Source organism: Rhynchophorus ferrugineus, unplaced genomic scaffold (assembly GCF_030347505.1).
Source record: "Rhynchophorus ferrugineus isolate W39M unplaced genomic scaffold, kcgeb_rfMv2 rfM2, whole genome shotgun sequence".
NCBI classification, from domain to species: domain Eukaryota; kingdom Metazoa; phylum Arthropoda; class Insecta; order Coleoptera; family Curculionidae; genus Rhynchophorus; species Rhynchophorus ferrugineus.
In genome coordinates, this window is record NW_027472581.1 from 49,515,454 (window position 1) to 49,541,354 (window position 25,901).

At 29.7% G+C, this 25,901-nt stretch overlaps 1 protein-coding gene across 34 annotated transcripts in view; it reads left to right on the forward strand.

The window, feature by feature from the left end:
- The window catches only part of RhoGAP19D (Rho GTPase activating protein at 19D), a 520,079-nt gene that overhangs the window by 57,344 nt on the left and 436,834 nt on the right, over positions 1-25,901 (forward strand). For all 34 annotated transcript variants that reach the window (XM_076395790.1, XM_076395821.1, XM_076395827.1 and 31 more), the window contains one exon: positions 1,939-2,001. In XM_076395790.1, the coding sequence (XP_076251905.1) occupies positions 1,948-2,001 (54 nt within the window). In that variant the 5' untranslated portion in view covers positions 1,939-1,947. The remainder of the gene's footprint in view (positions 1-1,938; positions 2,002-25,901) is intronic.

A 25,901-nucleotide genomic window follows, 5' to 3' on the forward strand; every position in this document is an offset into this window, starting at 1 on the left:
TACAAAATAAAAAAATGTTTATTCTTTAGAATATTAAATATAATGCTATGTATAATATCCTCTTCATTCAGTATGAATTTTCTAATTTACACATTTACAGTGTCGTGTTCAACATATCCCGCACAATTTACTTCCTTTTAAAATATAGAAGTTGAAGGCATAGATTGTTTCGAAGAAATCTATGGGTAAATGCATGTTCTGAATTTTAGTTTTGAAATCTGGAAATGTCTAAATTTATTTGCTTAAAGACTATATTTATACTTGCAATTCTTTTTGGAGATTTTAATGTGAACATAATAACTTCTGCTGATTCCAATATTGAACTTGTGGGCATATTTTCCTTTTCGTATCATAATGCCCTCTTATGGACATTAAAAAATAAATTGCTAAAAATATTCAGTAATATTTTAGATAAAAAAATAGGACTATGAAGAACAAATGCTTCGGTTGTCGCATTTGTATGACCTTCCGTCTAGTGGTGAATCAGAAAAACTTGAACAAGGTTACAGCTGCGTCAATTTAAGTTCCCCTTCTACATTTTTCCAATTTTGTATTGCAATCTTCTTAAGATATAAACTTTATTTTAACAGATCATGTACTTTTATGCGGAACATGTGGTAGGTTGGAAAAGAGACATCTAAGGGATACGGCCGGTAGGGCAGGACTTCCCATAAGTGCTTTTATTCCATTAAGTTTTTTTTTTATAAAAGTATGGTCTATTGCTATCTCTAACTTTATGTCATCTTGTAAAAATATTAATTGTCTTGTATGTTGATGAACTTTCAAGACTTCAACTTTCAATAAGACTTCATTACATGTTTATCTTTTATTCCGCTATCCTGATATATGTTATTAGAAAACATATAGAATAGAATTGATTAGAAAATATTGGTTTATTAGTAATATAGCAAGACCACAATTATTGTTTTATTTCAATATAATTTAACGATAATCTTTATATAGTTTATTTTATATAGTTTACATAACATGAAATGACGCATACAACGTTTATAGTATATGGAGATCAAATCGGTACCTAACTAAATAATAAACACAAGTATATAATAGTAAATGTTCTCGATAATTATATCTTTCGAAAACAGTTATATTCCGATGTTTGCTGATTTCTTCTGAGTGCTTTCACGAAATGAAAATATTTGGATTCATTTGTATTTCCATTAGGCTAAATGTTCTCTTGGCAGAGTAACAAACGCTAGAAGGAATGCATTTATTATTTTTAGTTGTCCTTAACTCAAAGTTAATGCAATTTCCAAAATAATTCTTTTAGGAATCTAAAATACTCAAGTCTTCTGCCATATACTTTTCGGTATTTATTCGAATTTTACGATCTCGTAAACTGATACTTTTTATGTTCACAACAAAACAGTTTTATTGATATTTTGACTGCAAAGTGGGTTGAGGAACAATGATATTACAATGCAAGTTGTATTTAACGACTTAAATAAAGTTTTAAAATATACGAGTCCTTATTATCAAAGGTTTTCGGATACAATTTCTAGATAACGCTGTTAATTAATTTTAAAATATAATGAATTATATTGTTAATATGTTGAATAATGTTACTAATGTTATACAGTTTTAAAGTTGCAGCAATCTGTTTAAATAATTAAGATTATTCTTTATGTTTTTATAAAATTTGTATGTCATACAAATATAACTGTCGATAATACAGATGGCGTCGAATGTTTAACTGTACTGTGCAGTTTAAATAATTTAAGTAAAAAATAAGTATTTGTAAGTTTCTTAAATATTTAGTTTGATATTATGTATGATTCATTTTTGAAGATTATATATATATATATATATATATATATATATATATAGTGTATGAAATGATCCAGTTTTATATTTATATTTTCTTTAGTTCTACGATATACATTATGATTTGTAATTAACGAAATTATTCCTTTGTTTTAGAAGCCCCAAATGGAAGAAAATGATGAATCTTCAGCGGAGTTGCCAAACTTCCATGGAACTCAGGTAGGTCGTTGTGTTCCCCGTAATTTGTTTGTTTTGTTGTCGTTGTTGTGTGTGGCTCTAAGCCATGATCCGATCGTAAAATGACGTCCTTGGTGTAAGCTCCTGTTCGACAACAATGCTGCACCACGTCATAAGGCCACTGGCCTTATTAAGAGCATCAAACGACCACCTTCATGCCGTGAGATTTACAGGTCTAATGCCACCGCTCAGGTGAGTAATTCCTGTAATTTTACGTGCTTTGACAGCTGCCGACCGCCCTCGGCTCGTCATTATACGGCGTTGTCAGATGTTATTTAGGCGAACATCAAACATAGTTTACTAAGTCATGCATAAATTACAAAACATGGACGGTAGTTGGTCATAACGACGAATTCTTTAGGCCGAACACAAAAATAAATATTATCATGATAATCGCGTTGCGAGACAATTGTATGTTGTGTGAATTTAAATGTTTGAAATGTCTATGATGCACTCATGAGAATTTTTTTCTTTTTGTTTTAGGTAATATATAAATTACAATATAATTATAGACTATTAAGCAATATTATTCATATCATTCTCTTTGGAATACCTTTCTCAATATTAAATACAAACTTTTATTATATACCAAAATTGATTTATTAGCATATAATGGTTTTCTCTTTAAACTCGTCATCGAAAATATGGAAAGTAGTAGCACTTATTAATCACTTGAATAAGTTGGTATGAAGCCATGAAATAGATAATTCTAGAGCGTTTTCTTCTTTGAAGCATATTCATATGACCGGCATTTATGTCAACCATGACATCAATATTCAATGAAATAACTTTTTTGGGTGATCTTCAGTGATCTATATAGTATCGTTGAGTTAATCTCTGTCAGGAGATGCAAACATTTATTACTTTATTATTATGTTCATTGCTAGCCACTATTTTTTCGCCCTTTACGCAGAATTTAAATTACATTTTTGTGTTTTAACTCAATTAATTGAACATAACACCTACTAAGAAGTATAGCGTAATGACATAATATAATTGCAGAAATGTTTAAAGCAATTTAGCATAAGTTACATTATCAAAACGTTTAAAATTAATTAATATTAGGGTGGATTAAAGCATTAAGTAAAATCCTACATTGAAATTAAACGTAAATAAATTTATATCGCACCCTTCAAACAAATCCTCTTTAGATGTTGAATTCAATTTATATAGTGGCTTTTAAAATATACTTCAATTAATGTTTAATCTCTACTATCTATTCGAAATGACATGGTTTTTTGAGTTTTGGGAATAAACAGTAATTTGATGTCAAATCAGGCGACAGTTGGGTCAATGGAAATAATTGATAATAACACTATAAGTTTTACATAGTATGTTCTTACTATTTAAAAACTTGTCCACTAAATGAAGTAAAATCCTAAAGACCTATTTCACTGCTGCCTATAAATGCTTAAGAAACCAATTATAGAGAGAAAAAAATCTAATACCTGCCCATGCTTTTGGTTTTATAGTCAAACCAGGCGCATATATTGAAAGACGGATAGAATCATATATTTCGGCATACGGGGATAAACAGTCTGTTCAGGTATATTGTTAGATAAATGTAGCCCAAACCTTCGACAAGGTTTAGTATGCGATTAATAGCGAAGAAGCGACTAAAAAATTTACTGTTGTGTAAACAAATTCTAAAACCGATATGGAACCCAATTATAGGGAATGTAACATAAATATGGCAAACCCACCCAAATATTATAGGAATGTTTATTAATATCAAAATTTTCATTTGTCGCTTGGGAAATCATCGGGAATCAGGAAGCTCAGAAGTAATATTAGAAGGTTTACAAATGGCAGATGATTGTATTTAGTTATTTTCAATCAAGATCTAGATTATTGCATGTTAACATGTTAACTTCATGTTAACAACTTGAGTGAAGAAGTTGATTGAAGAACGATTAGTTAAGTCACCGACACGATCAATAAAGCATTTCAATTAAAACATGTCCCAGATGTTTGGAAGATGGCTGAAATTATCATGATTCCAAAACCTGGAGTATCTCCAAATGAACTAAAAGCCTATAGAACTATCTGATTCCTACCGGTACCTTCTAATAGGTAAGGTATTTGAGAAAATTCCGTTAAAAGGAATAAAATCGATTATAGAGAGAAAAGACCTAATGTCAGCGTACGAGTTCAATATATCCAATTATTAACAAACATTCAACAATTGATCAGGTGCTTAGAATATCATCTAAATCTATCTAAATTGAATATCTGTCATTGAAAAAACTCATGAAGATCAAAAAGTATGCTCAGCTACATTCTTAGATGTAGCACAAGGCTTGAGAAGATTTGTTTCATAAGCTACAGAAAATATTATCGAAGCAACACACTGAACTATGAGAATCTTACACCACAGCCAGAATAGTCAAGAGGCAAACAAGAGGAAACCTACTCTACATTAAAAGAAGCTAAAACAGGTGTGCCTCAAGAAAATATATTGGGGCTGCTTCTTTACATATTTTACACATGTGATATACCACAAATGGAAAATATTACGATGCACTATTGTTGTTATTATCAGCATATTACATTTGCTAATGATACTGCGATTCTTGCTGATAGACTCACTGGCAGTAATAACGGGTCAGTGACAATATATAAATTTTCCAGGACAAAATCAAAATAAGCATAACAAGTACACCTAGATACTATAGGATTGATTGCTTAACATACATCAAGACCTTCGGATACCAATTATCGCTCTGAATATAAGCACCAGAACGGGGCACAGAGTCAAAGGACCATTTAACCATTTCATCTTGTGTATTGTAATGTAATGTATTGGAAGTAAAATTCAAATTGTAGGTTAGTCGGCAACGAGTAGTAACAATGTAATATATTAAAGATATATACATATACCAACGCCACCTTCAAATTGTCACTGTAAATATTAAACACATTTTTATGCTATCGTTAAAGTCGTCCGCACGCGTCGTTCGTTATTTTGATAAATACAGCTGTATTTATCGAACCTAAAAATCTAGTAACACGCTGATTAAATATTCGGTTGCAGATAAGAATAACAGTTGTTCTTGAAGTGTGAATCATTGGAACGTGATTGGTAAAGACGAAAGACCGTATATTATAAATTTATCTTTAAGGCGCTGTGCTATATATTTATTTATTTTGTCGCCTCCGTTGGTCGAGATGTTGAGGCGTTTATATGACAATTAAGTGAAAATGGTCGATTTCTAGTCCGATTTCTAGAAAAATGGGCGAAACTTTTAGTTGAGAATTTTTCACCAGAGGGATCTTATTTTGAATGTCATTAATGTTTATTCATTTCGTGTTATTTATTTATTATATTTTGTCATTCTTTGTCATACGTCGGTTGGGCGTCAAGTATTGGTATAGTTTATTCTCATCAGTTCATCATTTATTATACCCACTTTATTTGCATTCATTTGTATTGTTTCTCCTAATTTTATATAATTTTTTTGTATAAATCTTAAGAACACCAATTACTCTTTTCGGGTGACATGCTGGTTCCGTGTCGATAAAATTCATCTTCTTTAGAGGCTGCTATTCAGTCAGGCCGTGTGCAATTGATCGGAATAGATAATCCAAAAGAACAATATTTATTAGGGAATACTGCGGGTTGAGTAAGATGTTTCATTTTAATGTTTAAAGATAAGTTTTAACAGCTTGAGCCACATGCGGACGGGCATTGTTGTATAAGTAGGCTACATTATCATGCGATTCTTGATGTAATAGTTTCGCCCGGTTTTAGCAACGTAGTACACCACACCGAGGTAATCCCATCATATACACAACAAGATCAACGTGCCATGAATTGATAGCATCGTCGTGGTATGACGTACTGTAACGGTAAGGGTAAATTTTAATGCATATGGTAGACCCTCCACTGTGTTCGCTGACTTGGAGCAAGTTCTTTCTGAGTTTGATAATAATATTCATCCAGCAGCTTCACCAATTCCGCGTCTTCAAATTTTACTTCTCGGGGATTCCGTGAACCGCTGAATCATTCCCGTCATTATTACCCAATCATTATTTAACTAACACACTCACCGCTATTTGTCTCTATTATTATCCTACTCGTTTCTTCTGTAGTTTTTATGTATTAAAAGCAACTAAGTATTATTCTTAATAGCAGTCATAATTACTTAGATGTATGTTTGTTATTCACAAGTGTAATTATGATGAACTATTGACAAGTGTCTTGCCTTGATTGGAAATTGTATTAAACACCAAAACAGTACAACAAACAGTACAAATACGAATACGGAAGTAGTAAAACAGTAAAATAGTTAAGTTGCTAATGAACCAACTCTGACAACTTTGTAGTAAAGTCCCTTAGTAACAGGTATTTTCATATATAGAGTACCTTTTTTATGTTGTGCGTAATTGGGTTGAACTTTAAGTTACTGAATATTATAACAGTTCTAGGGCTTTCAATCAAACTGAAGGGATTTTATATAACTTATGTTATATCCCATCAGTTGCTTGTGTTACCATTGTAACTTATAAGAAACATATTATATTTCCTCAGGTCAGAGAATTATTTATTACGAGCCAGTATTACCTAATCTGTTAAAGAACTTATTTGCTATTTGTAATGTATAATTTTTCAATAAAGTTTTTAAATGACAAAGGATCAGTAAGAGCCAATACATAGTTCTTAATTTAAAATCAGAAAAATTTAAATTCCTCTAAAATTCGTTACATTCCTTAAACATTCTCAAACAATTAACTAATTATACTCATATAGTAATGCAACAGTGTCGCCTGTAGCATACATACTTAGTTAATTTTTTATAAACTTACAACACTATTCCGGTAGTATTAAGAGTCACGTATAATTTTATTAGCCTATTATCAAATCCTAATATGACTATTAATAGTTATTTTATTTCGAAATATATGTAAACATTTACCAAATAATTTATATTTTATATTCTTATATTACCAAAATTAACATACAGTTAATGTTTTAACCAGTTTTAATTTGTTTATACTTAAGGTGATATCCTTAAATTAGTACGATGAATACAAACATTTTACGTTTGATTATTTATAATATTATAATTGTAGTATTATGTTCCTGTGAAGTGCATTAATGTACATTCATCTATTGAATACTAAATTAATTAAAAAGGACCGATTATTGAATCTAAAAGCTATTGAGCTTAATTAGCATTCATTTATAATCAGAAACAGAGGCTTTTGTTAGTTGTTCCTATTATATTAATTTTAGTTACTTTAACTGTCATAGTTTTTTAATGACTTTTATATCCTTTTTTTTGTTTATTTGCGTAATCACTACAACTGACTAAGAAGATAATTAATAATGTGAAATGTATAAATTATATAATTTTGATATTCATCGCACTTTTAGCGTTTCTGTAATAAAGATAAAATCATAGTAACTAACATTTAAAAAATACACTACATTATGCAGATTTTTAATCCATTATCACCCTTTTAGCAATTTATTCTAGAAAGAATGCATTTACATTTCCGATACATTGTTGTATACATGATCACTGAATGTATAGCCTAATTATTAGTTATTTGTAGTTATGGATAAAATGTACTTTTTGTGACGAATATTTTGATGTAACACGTAGATGCACCACTTTTCGGACCTATATGATTCCTGAAGAGTCTAACCTTAATCAAAATCTAAATTAAAACAACAGACTTTCCTGGATAACAGCCGGTAAAGTCCGCTAAAACACTCGAAAAACTAATAGTTAATTGAAAGTTATTTTCTTTAAGTTATTCAAAGTTATTTTTGCTGTATCGTACATTATGTATGCTCAGTACAATCTTCATTTACAAATTAATTTATTACTATTGTTCTGTTGTATGTGCAACAATACAAGCAAGATGAGTGCGGAATAAATACATCAGTATGTATTTTCTAAATTAATTTAATTGGAAAAAGTTGTGATATCTATATCTTGAGGCATTGATGATATCAGTTATTTTTAGTAGGATTTCATAAAAGGAACCAATCGCGAATATTGCATGCTGTTGTTTGATCGATAGAGTCTAGAAAAAATGTCCTTACATACAAAGGAAAAAGGCGCTCCAGAATTTCGATACATTTTCAACGTCATTTCTATTTTCAGAACACTAGGATGGATCGGATCGGCTACGTCATAATTTTTGCTCCTATTTCTATATTGGACATTATTATTATTGTTTGCGATCATTGCTTATTATGCAGTTAGATACATAGACACAGAATGACTAAAAATCAAAATATTATGTAATATATGATAAAGCTTGTATTATTAAAAACTACAGTACGTAAATATTTTTATATTAGAGTAGTTATAATTCTGAATAACGGTAACGAATACCCTTACTTAAGATGAAGAACATCATCATTAAATGACAAAGGATCCGTGAGAGCTAATACATATTTCTTAATTTAAAATCAGAAAAATTGACAGGGCAGTTTTGGAGCCAAACACTCGTCAGTCCATCAAGCTGAGAGGTTAGTAGGCGAAATAAATCGCACTTCTCATGACAAGAATCTCATGAGGAAAGCCTTCCGCATCTTACCAGAACCTTGGGCAAAGTGTGTCATTAAGGTATAATTTTCAAGGCAGTTCAAGTTTGGCAAATCCAGTAGTATTGCAAACCTGATAACTTTCACTTGAAAAAAAAAACGGATATTTCAAGTCAAAGTCAGTGATTTCTTGTCGATCAAGAAATATTTACAGATTACGGCGAGAGTTAGTTTCCTATTCCATGTAGATCATATGAACTACCAGCCTTAATTAAAATCCTTTTGTATCAGGTAATGGTGTGTTGAGTTTGTTTCTATGGTTCGCAAGTATAATATCGTTTTCTCAAACTGACCACTTAAAAAAACTTCAAGTGTTTTAAATCAAGATGTTGAGAATGATTCTATGGTGCCTTATAGTGAATGGTTCATAAAAGAAACTTCTAGCATCACTACTAGTTTAATTCGGCCCATTCCCGCTCTGCTACCATAATGTGATGCCGTGTAATTTAGTAATTTGCAGCAGTTTACCGATTGGCAATTAAGAAAAGTTTTCATACTTTTCCGAAAATATCTTTTCCAGAAATTAATAAACACCTTTGACGGATCCTGTGTGTTTCCTATTACAATTCCGACTCGAACCGGTAATCTGCTAGACCGAATAACAGGGTTTACAAAAAAGGTAGTTAATAGAGTTATAACATCATGTGCAGTATGGCAACGTCGCCGGAACCCTCGCCGTTCGTTGACGTTCCGGGTGTCGGTGTGACGTCACGAGCGACCGTAGTCGCCTTCCGCAATTACGAAGCGTTAGAAGGCGAACAATAGGGTGAAGGGCTGGCCGAATTTTTAGTGACATCACGAACGACTCGATACGTAACCGTTCGTCGGTCGGTCGATGGCGATGATTCATCGCGAGTAATTCGAGAAGGGAATGGGCTGTTTAGACTCGAAGGGATTATTAAGATTATTTTTAGATAATTGGATTAAGTTTTTTTATGTAGGTATTCCGTGATAATATATTCGTGAATATATTTGTTACATAAGGAGACAGATGGAGAATCCTAAATAGTTTTGTCTAGATTAATATGTGTTTTTGTTGTTAAAAAATAGATTCATATATTTATTTAAGTCCTTCACCAGATTGTATTACTAATTATCGTAAAAGCTAGTGGTTGACATAAACCCTTGCGCTAATAGGACATGTCTTTATATTTTAAAAATATTTGAAAGCTTTTAATAAGTACATTTTCATAATATGTTGGATTAATGTAATTCTTTGGTTTTTACCAGTAAATATTATTATTATCATTATCGATTCTTAGTTGGTGTTCAGAAAGTGTTTTCTTCACAACCAATATACTGCTGTTGATACAGGGCAGGGCTTTTCTCACCATCGCTGCTTACTGGTTACAGGCCTTTTGACCGAGGATACTGTTAAAGCTTTATTTTAAACTTATTTTCATTGTCCTCTATGCCCTCTTAATTTTTTAGTGACGGTTGTTGAATATTCCAATCAAAAAGTGGATTTCCCCACGGAAGTCTGTGAGGAAGTCATTTAAAATTGATTTAACAAACATGTCCAAGTGAAAGCTCGTGTAGCTTAACTTCTTGTAATTATGCCCTCCTTTACTCGATCTTACTCGCTCTTGCCCTTACTGAATAGTCCTGAGTTCAGTAATTACATGTGACCTATACTATTGTCAATATTTTGGTGTCTTCATCACTTATTCGAATATCATGTCTATGTTATAAAGAATGCTTGAAGGCTCGACATTAGATAGTTTAGGACGTTTACATTATCATACTATTGATATCATGTTTATTTTTACTCTATAAGACTATTTCTCAGAATACAATATTCAAATTTTAAAGTGGGCTTGCTGCCTTGATTTGAATATTATTGAGAATTGTTATCCAAGATTTAGATCAAAATTATGTTAAAAACATATATGAGACACTGCCTAAGAGAATATTAAAGTTCGAAAAGTGAAAATTCGAGGAAATGTTTTACCTAACTGTGTTATAGATTTGTCGGACAATTCGAGCGGCAAATCTGGTGTTTACTTGCGTATTCCGCGCCTAGAAGAACCTATAAGTAAGTTTTTTAGGATTTTTTACATGAATTGTAGAATGTGAATGTTAAACAATGATTTTAATTAAGATTTTAAATGAAAAATCTGTACTGTGCTAAAGTATGTATGGTAAAGTATAAGACTGTAAAACTTAAAATATACGAAATAATGTTTTTTTTTCTGTTAAATACACAACACTGTACAAGATTAAATGGTCTGATTCTCTAGAGTTCACGTTTTGCTCCAGTGTTATCCCATAAGAGCCATACTTTTTTTTTGATTGTCAGAGTGACAATGAGCACGCAGAGTTCTTGGTATAAATAATTATTCTGGTAGTGTCTCGTTTACGTTTTTTTTTCTGACGAGATTTTTTCCGAAAAATACATTTTTTATTTATATATATTATTTTTCCATCCATATATAATACAAGGTTTTAAAACTTGTACAATAGTAACTTATTATATACGGATAATTAAGATCTCTTTGCCATGACATGCTCATCATGCTCATCTCAACAGAGTTCTGCTTGAGAAGATATTTGACGTTAATATTATGTAGTATAGTAATATTATTCAAGGTTATTTGTGTATGTGCTAGCTTCCATTACATGATGTTCTTTCATTATTTTTTTTCGGTCAAATCAATTTTAAAGCTTTATATATTGTTGGATTATTATTATTATTATTATTTGCATAGCTGTAATTTGATTTAAAAATTATGTTAAATTTTTATGGACTTATTCATCTTTTCATTACTAGAATTAATAAGAAATCAATATGTCAATTAACTTATGATTAATTAAATATATAACTAAATGGTTTAAATTACTAATAATTTTTACATCTTACAATAATAAATAATAAAATTGCCATAAATAGATTAGAATGGCGGAGTTTTATAAAATCACTATAGTAATTTATAATTAATATTTTGTAAAGAAAATAATGTGGGTAAGAAATATATATAATATTACCTTATAAGCAAGCAAGGAATAAAAGTTCAACGAAATTCTGACGACCGTGATGTTTTGGTCTGGTAAATAGCAACAAAGGGTGGTCTGCACCGACGGAGTACTTTATATTTTTTCACTGTATAATCCATGCTACTTACCAGTTTATATAGCTGCAGGTATGGGAAGTTTTTTTGGTCTTTTAACGCAGGTGTGTAGTCGATTTTTTTGTATATAATAATATAGGTGTATTTGAAAATATCAAAAGGCATTGTGTGTGTACAATGATATTTTGTTGGTAATTTAATGGTATATCTTTAAAAGTACATAGTATATCTTTGAAATTGTATAACTTGTTTTCGATAATAACAATTGTATTTGTTGTTATAATTTGGCACTATATATTAGTGTCGCAGGTATTATTTTACTGTGTTTTGATAGCTTTCTTTTTGTCTTAAGTACTTTGTACTCTTAAAGTAAGATTTTGTAAGTAATTAAACTAAGTAATTAAATATTAAGTATTGCTATATTTTTCTCTTAAATCACTTGCTATCTATTTTTATTTTTACTGCATTGCTTCGGCATGGGTTGCATTGCTCTTGAATTTCCGCTTAAGGTTATTTTACAAGTTTTTCTACTTCGTTTAGATTGTTATGTAATAAATATCACGTATCTCCTATCACTATTAATTATATTAAGTGCTTAAAGTCAACAAAACAATTCACTGTACGTTAAAAAAAACTTTTATAGCTATTTTTCTTTTAACTAAAATATAAATGTAATATTTATAGTAGGTGATGTTTTGTTGCAATGTAATTATATACTTTTAAATTTTGATTATTTTTGTTTCTATTCTAAAAGGCAATCACAATGTGTGGGTAATACATGTACTTTCACTTCACGTCATTATATTCATAGTAATGTTACTAATAATTTATTACATGTTTTGTATAATGTGATATTGAAAATGTATTTGTTTCATTAAAGATCAACCTAAAACATCTTTTGCGATTTTGTATGATGGTTTCATATGGCTTGACATTTATATTTTCAGTCCTTCTTTTTGTGTTCAATATTAAATTCACTGTTCTGAATCTCTTGGAATCACTCACGATAACTTCTATTAGTTATGACAGTGTTACCGTAAGTAGTAAGGGCCTATCAGCTACATAACTTAGAATTGATTTAATATTTTAAATAAATAGTTAAATAAAATAAAAATCTCACAGCACGGCTTTTTAGACTAGACAATTTTAACATAATTTATTGGTGGCGCCTCCTTTTATTGAACAGTAGAAACTTATTTGTTCATCTAACATATTTTTTATAATTCTATTTGCAGTACTTATATTTGGTTAGGTTAAATTTTATCTATAGTAAATATTGCAACTGAATGTAAATATTTTTTTATAATTCTTTAAATTTTATTTGGATTAAGCTATATTTCACAAGATATAATTGTAAGCAATGTATATAATTTTAGCTGCATATGTTGACATTTTATTTGTATTGATAAACATATAAGATATTTCAACATTAAATAAAGTAAACCCTCTAGAAACGAAAATATTTCAATTCATTCATATTTTTGTTTATATTCTGATATATTTTAAAGTCTCGAATGTTGGATTAACATAGGCGAATATTTACATACATTTTGTGGTTAGTATGTGGCAAACGTTTGATAAAACCATGAAATAGTTTAATTTTTACATATTTTTATTAATTACAATAGCTTTTAGTTAAACGATTTGTGTATGAACTAAAAACTTTAATGAGAACTTGAATTGAAACGTAGTAACTTTATTTAAGGAGACCTTTAGATTGTTAAATAGATATTATTTTTAATTTTAAAGAAGCACAATTGTTCAAATGCTTGATTCAATAATTTCATTACAGGTACCATATGATCTTGATTACAAATCGTATGCAATCCCATACACACATCCATGCACATTGTTTTCTCTGGGGCTTTATATGATTAAGTATTTTATGCCTCATCAATATTTCATTCGAAATTAAGACCATTGTTATCCGGCTTGTGGATAATTAGTTAAGCCGTGTTGGTCATTTGAACAATGCTGTATTTACATGTAGATATATAAATAGAACATCTCTTTTTTCCTACTGAAATAGTGGTTAATTCTTGTTTGAAAAGTTTTTTAGGAAACAAATACCCATAAAAATGTATTTAATGTTTAACAAAGTGATTTAAATATATTTTTAAAGGATGGCAATTCAAATATCAGATGGTGGTTTCCGCTAGTGGTATACTATTGATGTTTTGGATATGTTTAAACTACCCAACTCGTTGCTAAGAATATCGCGGTTTCGAATTTCCTTGTGAACATGAATGTTAAAACGGAATGTTATTTCTGTCACACCAGTAACTGGGCTGGATAAAGCTGAATGCCTACTGAGTTGATGTCCAGGTTGGTCATTTGTTAGTGAGCAGCATTCACGAAATTCCAAAGATTACACATACCTCACAGGTTCTAATACAAAGTCGAGAGTAGTCGAGATTAATTACATTGAGCAGTTGTCACTAAAAAATCAAGAGAAATTATTGATATTATGTAATAAATTAAAAAATTAAATATTATTTTAAAACAAATATACGATACCTATGTGTGATTATTAGGTATGTATTATGAGTCTAGGTCGCGCGATAACAAAATTAATTCATTCACGCTCTAATTAAATTTAATTAATTATTTTATATATCGTTTTTCATTAATATATGCGTATCTGGCTATTATAATGTTTATTATCGTCATTGTAACATAATATATTTTTAGTAATCAACACTTGTATTGCTCTTTTGTTATGTTTATAATCTCGGCTCATTGTTAAAATACTGGTAGTATTGTATAAATTATGGAAATTTGGTGGGGTTTATTACCCAGATTGGTCACAGTTTCCTTTTTCGTGGCTTGGAATGTTTTTTTTCACGTCTCGCTTTGTTAATTAGGTTTTTCTTATAGAGAGTGATAGAAAACGACGTTTTGCCGTTATATTATATGTACTGTTACCCGAAGCGCAATTCTTGTGTTCTGCTAATATCTATCGTTCTATTTGTTAAATAACCTTCTTTATGTAAGTAATATGATTTCGAAATGGCATTTATCCACAATATGCGTCATTATTTATACATTTTAACTAGCTTACTATATATTACAGTTATAAATAATGAATTTTGTTGAATATTTGCTGAAAATTGAATATTATACTTTTCTTATTAAATATTTTATCAGTGGATGATGATATTGTTATGAATCCCTTAATATATATTAATTTTCTATAGCAAAGTATAGTATAATGTGTGTTTTATTTTTAATTATTTTTTATTCTCCTTATGATACTGTTAAAAATTATTTATCTTATTAACAGCTAACTATATAGCGTTAATTAACCATTCTAAGAAAAACAAAAAAAGTTATTTAAGCATTTGTCTATATTGTATTATTTGTAAAATCTATATTGTTATGGTAAAACTTAAGCATGTTACTTACAATAATACAGAATAAGATAATATGCTTAGTGATATGATATTTGCTGAAATGATGGCTTTTTCAGTTGATCTGATAAAGAATAAAGTGCACTTTTTTATCTCCCCTCTGACGTTGCGGTTAATTACATTGAAAATTCCCCTGATTCTCCTATAGGGAATATCTTATTTTCTCGAACTTGTCATTCCTTAGATGGAAAGTTGCTTGTATATTCGGATCGTGTTTGGGTCTGTTCAGTGACTCATGCTATGAAAGAAGATGAATACTGATAAATTATTTTTTTAAATCTTATATGTCTGTAATATGTATGTGTGTTTTTCGACGTTCAATAGCATACAGAACATGCTATTATCTTAAATTATTTATTATATGATATATATATATATATATATATATATAAATAATAATACAATTATTATAAATGACAATATGAATATGTGAAATCTCGTGACTCTCTCTTGAATTAATATATTTGAGACTTTTTGTTTTAAAAAGTTTCAAAAATATAAAGAGTTTGGTTATATTAGATTTGTTGTTTTGTGGATATTTTTATTAAATGATGGCATTTTCTTAAAAGTCAGATATTTTAATTAGAATAGACGAACATAATCATGATTATCAATATAAGTATTATCGTATTATCGATAAGTATTTCGTTAACAAAATCTTGTTGATTTTTGTTGAATCTTTTCAATTTCAATTAAATCAATTTGAATCTAATTTATGTTTTAGTTTAATTAGTATTTAAATGCAATGGATGTGCTGTTGTGAATATAATGTTAATAATAATATGAATAAGAGTATTTTAAATTTAAATATCTCTTAGAGCTAAACTTACAGTTGCAATGAAGGTTCCGATTTTTGCATCTGTTTTAATTTTTTGTTTCCGACATTTTTTAACACTTACATTAATTGAAAATATTAAATACGTTTAATATTATTATGAAATGTATGAGTCCGGATTATTATCTGTATCCCAAATACTTCAAAACCATTATAGGACGTAGCTATCGATCGCTGTTGATGTGTTTGCGTGCACTCTACAAGAAGAAGCACGACAAAGTTGTGCCTCAACATCAATATGACTCCAGAGTACTGTTGAAGAAATATGAGAAAATCTAGTCATAAACATAACTGTCTTTAACATTTTTGGATTTTTTTTGGATGACTTCGTCTTTTAATAAGGCATTAAATAAAGATAAACAGCAAGTATTTATTTAAGATTTTATAGCGGAAGCCTATTTCTGAGCGTATTAATTTTTTTTGTAAATTGGTAGCTCTAGGTAGAGGTTATAATAATGGTTGAGAATATCTAATAGAAGAAGGGAATGTGTGAACAATTTTTAGAATATATTTGTATATATTTTTATGCATGGATTTCTTGCCAAATATGTAGAAGATATTTGCAAAATGAATCTTAATAATCTTGATAAGAAAATAATTTGTTGTTGATCGTCGAGTTCTATACTTGGGCGTGATGGTGCTTCAGTGCAACAGTTGCATATCAAACTGTGTTAACATTTGCTGTTCTTCCGTAATAAAGTCAATGTAATTACTAATTTGTAAATTTATTGCTAGAAATTGTAATTTTAATACATTTTCTTGGACATAATGCATATCGTATGTTTATTATTTTATACAAAACAAATTGTTTGAACAATACTTTCACTTCAGGATATATATCACTGTGTAGGTGGATTTTGTGTCTTCGCATAGTCCTATCTGCTGTTGCCCCTAACCCACCTTCGAGTAATAAAAAATATGTATTGAGTCACAACAGATCATATTATTATTTATGGATGTATATTTAAGTCAGGGAACAACAGGAAAAATAATGTTTCGCCGGTTGAACACTGCGTGTTTGGTGTCTTCCCACGCACATATCCCGGCTTGGTATGGGAGTTAACGTGACTTTACGAATTTTTTACATTGACTCGATCTAGAATGGTACTCCATTAAAATAAATTTTTATCTCATTCATTGGGAGGATTTCTGTTGGCAAGATATAGAGTTTTTTTATCGATGCCTATCAAGAAACCACCTAAATATAATTATTTTAGACGTTTTGGAATTTGTGGCGTCGGAAAAAGGAGAATTATGGGCCTGCTTACCTTTTGGCTGATAAATTATAAACGCAAATGACTAGACAGTTTTGGTATGGGGGATGAAACCGATAAATCTTTTCGATAAATATATTACAGTATTTTGGTAATCAGTTCTGTTTTGTTTACGTTCAGAACATATTAATGTTAATATAAATCAAATTATTTTATTATGCTTTTATTTTTATTTATGCTTTAGGTTATTTAGAATTTTGTTATTTTTCGTTAATTAATTTTTCACACAATTCTCAAATTCAATGCGTAATGTTGAGTGAAATGAACATAAACTGAAGATACTCAAAGACGGGTTTCCTCAACACCGCGGCGATGTAATTAATAACAAGTCTCTTTTTTACCTAGTTTTATTAAACATCATATAAACCATATTAAATAATGTTTCATATTAAACTATTGCATTGAAATGCAATGCAGCCGGCTTAATTCCTGTTGTGCAAAATCCGATGATGTTAAAAAACATCATTCCATTCATGCCAGTAACTTGGCTGTAACCAGACTGGATGTCTTCTGGGATGGTCTTTAAAGTTAGCCGCTTACGGTAGGCTTAATGCCAAGGACCGTGGTTCAGAATCCACGTTAGCAATTAGGTGCGGTCTAGATAAAACCTAGCTGGTTAATAAAGAGATTCTTTATCTATATATTTTAAAAAGTTAATCTTAAAATATCTTATCTTGAAACTGAATAAACAAATAATAAATTAAATAATCTAACAATAAATAAAAGAAATAAAAAATTACCCAGAAGTTACAACATTACCAACAGTTACAACAGTTAACATTATTGAAATCAATTGAAAAGTCCCCGGCCTGACACATAGGTGGCGCTACTAGAATTAAATCCATATGTTTTTTAGTTAGCCCTAAGCCTCAAAAGGTGAGTGTATAAATTTTACAGCTGTCGGATCATTAGTTTGTGAATTATAGCATTTTGAGTGAAGCAACTTTTGTTATTGTGAAAAAAAATGGATAAAAAGGAATTTCGCTTGTTGATAAAATATTGCTTTTTGAAGAGAAAAAATACAGTTGAAGCAAAAACTTGGCTTGATGCCGAGTGCCCGGATATTTCCCTAAGAAAATCAACCATCAAGGATTGGTATGCTAAGTTTAGACGTGGTGAAATTAGTACGGAAGACGGTAAACGCAGTGGACGCCCAAAAGAGGTTGTTACCGACGAAAACATTTAAAAAACCACAAAATGATTTTGAATGACCTTAAATTGAAACTGAATGAAATAGCAGACACTCTAAAGATATCAACTGAACGTGTACATCATATCATTCACGAATATTTGGGTATGAGAAAGCTCAGTGCAAAGTGGGTGCCGCTCAAGCTCACTTTTGACCAAAAACAACGAGTTGATGATTCGGAGCAGTGTTTGAAGATGATCAAGCGTAATAAACCCGAGTTTTTGCGTCGATATGTGACAGTGGATGAAACATGGCTCCATCATTTCATTCCGAAGTCCAGTCGACAGTCATCCGAGTGGACTGCACACGATGAACCCGCTCCAAAGCGTGGGAAAACGCAACAGTCGGCTAGCAAGATTATGGTATCTGTATTTTGGGATGCGCATGGAATAATTTTCATTGAGTGCCTTGAGAAAGGAAGGACCATCAACAGTGACTATTACATAGCGTTCCTGGGCCGTTTGAAGGACGAAATCGCCAAAAAACGCCCGTATTTGAAGAAAAAGTAAGTGCTGTTTCACCGGGACAACGCATCGTATCAAAAATCCATCAATTGGGCTTCGAATTGTTTCCTCATCCACCGTATTCTCCGGATCTGGCCCCTAGCGACTATTTCGTGTTCTCAGATCTCAAAAGAATGTTCGCTGGGAAGAAATTTTCGTCGAATGAAGATGTGATCGACGAAACCGAGGTCTATTTTGAAGGAAAAGAGAAATCGTACTACAAAAATGGTGTCGAAAAGTTGGAGGGCTGCTATAATCAGTATATCGCCCTTGAAGGGAATTATGTTGAATAAAAAAAAATTGTCAAAAGAATGTGTTTTACTATGGTAGGCCAGGGACTTCAATTGGCCTGTTATATAGTAAGTTGTGCTTACAATGTATATTTAATTATAGGAATATTTATTTTTTTTAAAGTTTGATAGATTAAAGATGAGATGGATTAAAAATAAGAGTTTTATTGATTCGATCTTGAAAAATATATTTTTATTTTATTTCATTATCTATTTAAAATGTTTTAGTTTGAAAGAAAAATAAATCCTGATTACTAAAATATCCAAAAGTTTTATAGCTTAATTTACGATTTTAAGAAATGTAGAAAGCGATAATCGTTAATATATTGGGTTTTTACATACGTTATATTTTTCGCTTAAATTTTGTAAAATAAATTGTTAACTAAATGGTTTAATTTTTTTTGTTTATTGATGTTTAGCCACGTCAGTCTTTTGGATTTTTTTAATGACTGGGTCTACTGTTTAACCTGGGAATCAAAACACGTAGTAAATGTAACTTTAAATATATATTTTATTTAAAGCCAAACATTAATTATTCGAAGGATCATAATGATAAATTTAGAAAATAGGCATATGCTTTTTTAGTCACGGTAAAGGTTAAAAATTGAAAACGACAGTATTCAAATATAGATTTGGAAATACATGATATTTCATCATATTTGGTATCAAATAAAAAAAATATATTTAATATAAGTTAAATAATAAAATATATATTAAAATTTATTTTAACTAATATTAATTGTAAATATAACATGACAGGTCATTAGCATATGAAAGACTCATCGAGTGTATGCACGTTTATTTATCTCGCATTTTGTTGATATAAGTTAAATAATAAAATATATATTAAAATTTATTTTAACTAATATTAATTGTAAATATAACATGATTAAACTGCACGATGAACCTGTTTACTTCTAACCGTAAAAATATGTGGGACAAATTCAATTGTTTTTATCCAGTATGGTTCATAATGTTGATAAAGCTTAGGGTAATTCAAACAATCCTGTATTCAAACTTGGTTTATTATATTACATATTTTATCTTTAGACATTTATTGTGTCATAAATTTATTCACGCTCATTCATTTTACACCTTATTAAAAGTATTATTTTTAGTAGTTGTCAGTACTGGGAATTAACACGTAGAGGTCACCAGAATGTAAATTTCAGGTGCTGGATAAAGTTGTTTTCATTGTTGCTGTTTCGTGGATTTTTATCAGTAATCTCATTTATTAGGCAAGTTTTGATGCTTAAATATTTTGTTTTAGGATTATAAATATATACTTATATACACTATAAGTAAGTTTCCGGCATTTATTGAGAGTCGCACATCTATATCTTAAATTATATTTTTGTTTTTACTATCAATATTCTACATGAAACCTTGAGAGAATCAGCTAAAATATGTATCAGCAAATGGATAATATCTGGAGGGTTTCGATACCCTCGAGGTTATTCACCCCAGTGCTGATTCATGCCTTGGTGAAATTAGATGTCGATGCAAAAGATGCTGGATTTTAAATAACATTTATGTCGTTCATTATAGCTGACAGTATTAGAGTAAACAAGAGAAATGGTGATTAGGTACATAAATTGTATATAAAATAAGATCTGAGAATTTAATATTTGATTTTGAGCTATGTGATTTACTGATTTTTTATTTGTTTTATTTTGTTCTGTAAATCATGTTGTTTATTGCGGATTTGTATGCTGTGCTGGTCTAATAGATTATAATAATAACATGCATTTGTTGCTTTATCGGTTTGGGGTACTGTTTGTGAACACAACTTTTGGAATCCCAAATAAAAAACAGTCAAAATATTTCTTATACTGTCTAATAAATTCTGTGATTTTTTTCTCGACCAATCGACCATAGGGTAACCAATTCAAAAATCAAACAACCAACTTATCTGTATCATCGCTCACCTAACACAAAATGAGTTCTACAATTTATTAGGTGTATTTTCCAAAATGTAAATTAAAATTCATATAATAAAATTCAGAAACTTTCATTGATTTCATAGACATAATTTATTTGGAATAGAAGTAAGGACAAATTAGTATTTTTTATGATAAAATATTTAATATTTGCGGATAACGTGAAAGGATTTTTTTGAAAGGATAAAGTTTTGGTTCAAAGGCAAGAAACGACGTCAAATTATGTATTATATTTTGAATTGTGACTATAAAACATACCAATTTGTGCTATTAATAAGCTTATTTTATGCATCTTTAAAATATGTTTTAAATAATGTATTGTTACTTCCTTATTGATTTTATCGACGAGTTGTATTAGTTGTAACTATTTAATTGTTATTCATATAGTAGGTTTTATCGTTCATAAAAACAACGTATAAGGAACAAAACAACATATTGTTGTAACCTAGATTTTATAAACTGTAAACATAAAAAAATAGAATAAAAATTTGTGTACAATAAGTAGTGTTTCTAATATTTTAGTATTGTACGTATGCGTATTTGAAATAAGTGTTTTTGTGTTAATGTTCTAATATTGGATATCGTATTTGTCATATTCATTTTAATTAGTTTGTCATTACTTATTGATTTTGATAGAGTGCATTATTATGCTTATGTTTTATTGTCTTCTATACAATCAAGTGAATTATAACTAGCCTTATGAGGTAGCATGAAAATCGAGATTGCGTCTTATTATTCTCAAGTAATTATACATAATTCTTTTTATATATTTGAATTATATTTTGTATATGAAAGTTGAACTCTTGATAAGAATATTTTTAAAATAATTGAGAATTGATCATATAACAATTTTTTAAAAATATTTGAATGTATGTGTTAGGACTGTAAGAACAAAAAGTAGGGGTATTGGGTGCTCACAGCACAAATTTCAAGCCTCAGTTTAAAGTTTAACTGGAGAGAGTCCAGTAAATACACAAAGAGTAAAAGGTAAACTCTGTCCTGTTGCTTCAAACGATGCATCGTCTGGATGAATAACTGCTCTGATTAGCAAAATATATTTGTTCAGTTACACCTTTATTGCGTTTTTTTTGTTAAATAGATCTATTTTTAAAAGGGAAACAGCGAGATCTTATTCAAGAAACGTAATATATTGCTCAACATGAAACTATTTAGTTCAATTTAAATTATAGTGTATTGTTATTGATTTTCTATCATTTGAGTTTAGTCCAGTTTATATTAATGACACCCATGTGATTTCATAACTTTTTTATGGTACATTTTTTGGAACATCTAATATAATATATATAGTATAATATTTACCTGTCGAAAGTAAAACTATAAATGATAAATATTATATTTAGTGGGTAGGGCCCGTACAAATTAGCATAGTATAACCACACCACTGACACATTCGTCATGTTTACTAACACATTAGATAGCTGGTAGTTCTTTCCGTTCAGTTCATATTCGGTTAAAAGGTGTTTTCGAGCTTTCTTTGGTAAATCGGGACAAACATGTGTATTTCCCATTTAGGCGGCGTTCAAAATTATTAATTACGCGATTGCAGAGTAAGCGGACAGGTCATTAGCATATGAAAGACTCATCGAGTGTATGCACGTTTATTTATCTCGCATTTTGTTGATATTCGAAAGTAAATAATCATTAGCTGGTTATTTCAGCGATAACGTTGACATACACGAAAAGCAAAAAAGCATCAACGTAGTACTTGTACCACACTGGTTGTGTTTGAATACGACTGAAGACAATGAATAAGTCTGCATTTTTACGAGCTCTCCGGCAAATTTTAACGGTGTCATTATTTTTTAATGCCACGCCATGAGAGTCAGTCGGCAGATGGACTATGGCCATTTATCACTGGCCCAAAAATATACCGTTAACCGCGAGAAAACGCAAGATGAAAGAGATGACGGTAGGAATTGGAGAAAGGTGGCCGCATCGGGAAAAATGCGATCGGAACGGCGGATATAAATCAGGAGTGTGAGGAGGCGATGTTGGTTATTGCTTTTTTTTATTTTGTTTCGCTTCTCTCTTTTGGCGAGTACTGTTTGTTTTTGGAGCCGCCTTTACGATGCAGGACGAGAATGAAACAAGTATGGAAAGGTGTATACTGGCTGGAAGCTACAACTGGTTTATACTGGATGAATAATAGCTTCCCATATGTTATTTTGAGTAGTACTCTCGTTAGGTATGAATATATGTAAATGTTCTATTGTAATTGTAATAACTATTATAACGTTGTCAATATGAGTATTCGATTATCATCTATCCGGGTGTTGATCGTTGAATTTTTTTAAAAATATTCATATGACCACAGTGCTAAGAGACAAAAAAGATACATCTTCATTAACACTTATTATTTTAATGAAGAAAATGAAAAGGAACATTTAGCTTTTGAATTTGTAATATTCCTTATTTTTCCTTATATATTATATTACTATAATCATTATTATATAGTAAATTATTATCTATTCTCTGCTTTTATCTGTGACTTCTCTTCTCACTTAACTTTAGTATTAATTAAATATTGACCACTTATGTCCTGTTAAATTTGTAGTAATGTACAATATATATTATGTAAGGCAAAAGCAAACATTTTATACCTGATTCTGTACTTAATTATCGTTTATTTTATTTATTTAGGTATTAATTCATATCTGTGGTTAAAAATTATCTTATTCACTTATAAAATTATCTATGAACAATTTTATTATTTTCCAGATTTTTCCCATGAATATAATTTTAAATGTCTTGAATCAATTTTCATAAATCAAGCTAGAATCAATTCTAGTTTGAGTATTTTCAAGATATTATTAAATTTTTAACATTACAACCACTGCTTTGAGTATCGGTATACTTCAAACTAACGACGATCCATATGAGAATTTTTCACTGGCGTAAGTGATTGGCTTAGCTTATTACAACAATTTATGTGATTTCTATTATCATCATTCAAAAACAATTAATTTTTAAAAAAGATCAATTTTTATTAGAACCTTTACTTTAAATTACTTCAAATTTGAAATTTTAATACAGAATAGCATGTATGCCGACGTCAGCCAGTGACATAAATGAGGCGGTAACATTAGTTTAACATAATCTCGTAATGTAACACTATCTTAATATATTTTTTAAACCATTATTATTTGAAATACTCTTTAAAAATTATTAGAAAAATGACAAGTTGCTTTGTGTTTAGAGATGGTGTAATTTTCAATTAATCAATAAAGCTAGTCACGATTTGCTTAAAAATTCATATACTTGTTCCGCGCGTACAAAGAATAAGATTTATTGATCACTCAGGTTGCTTTTTAATTTGCGTAATGTTATATGTGCAAATTATTTAATAATGTAATCAATTAGATTATAAAACTTTTAAATGAACATTAATCTGGCAGTAAAATTACATATTCGATTGCAAGTAAACTAAATAACTAGAACTAAAATGATTATAGCTTGTAATGAGGCTTTAACAATATTATACTAGGCTTTAGACTTACGCGGTCGCTCATATTTGAACTATTGGCTTTCCGATTGGAGCCGATTTTATTAACCAAAACTAGCTGACGTTTCACAATCGTGATAAATTGCATCTTCAGGGCGGGAGCTCTAATACTAAAACCAGTATCTGTCATGGCTGAGTGATCAACCGATCATTAAAAACTTAAAAAGGGGAGACAAAAAAGCCTAGATAGGATTGATTTTATAGTTTTTTGTCTCTATTGAGATAATTTCGGTATTTACCAATCCTTTCGACATTCGCTCTCAACGTAATTCTATTGTTTTAATTCTGTTGATTCAGTCCAATTTCTATTGCGACCAATATCTATTCAGCATTCAGCAAAAGCTGACGGAACTATGTATCAATATCTTAGATATTCTTGATGTTATTTTATACATGTACTTACGATCCTCCCAGTTTTTCCTATGTATACTACATCTATACGTATCACACATCGGTTACCTTTAGCGGATGTTTTTTTAAATTTATAATTATGCTTTTTCGCTTTGCAGTGAGTTATACTTCTGTGTGTTTTGAATATGACTTTAATATCGTGTTGTTTTGGTATCCTTACAATATGTAATTTGAAGAAACTTCCTTGAAGCATTGAAAGGGCTTTTTCAGCTTCAAAGCTATCTTCCTTTTCTTTTTTTCAGTAGGTTAGTGTTAGATTTTGTTGCTAATTAGAGAGTATTTTTTTACTTATATATGTTAAGCAGTATCTATTTTGAAGAAAGGCTTGGAATACTTGAAGAACATGCTTCTAAAAAATGTGCAAATACCCAATTAATACAGTTGTTTTAACCTCTTGTTTTTAATTCAAACCATAGAGGTGATTGAAGGATCGAATCCAATGAAACAACACCCACATTTTTTTGAATCATTTTTTTATAATTGGAAAACTGAATGTTTTTTTTCTATAGTTGCGAATGCAGTAGCTATTGTGCATACAACCTTTTGAAATCCATAAGTTCAGGCAAATATTTCTTACTGTGTTTCATCATATATATATATATATATATATATATATATATATATATATATATATATATATATATATATATATATATTTAAATTTGAAAACATCGTTTTGTTATTTTTCTTGAAATGACCTAATGCCCAATAGTAACACACATTTTATATATAAACTACACTTTTTAATTTTGCATTTAAAATTATAGTGTTTTTCTTTAAATTTTATCTCATTTGTTTTATTTTGATATCTAACTTAAGGTCTTGATATTTTTCTTATATGGAATTGTTGTTTAATTCAACATACTGTTAATTTATT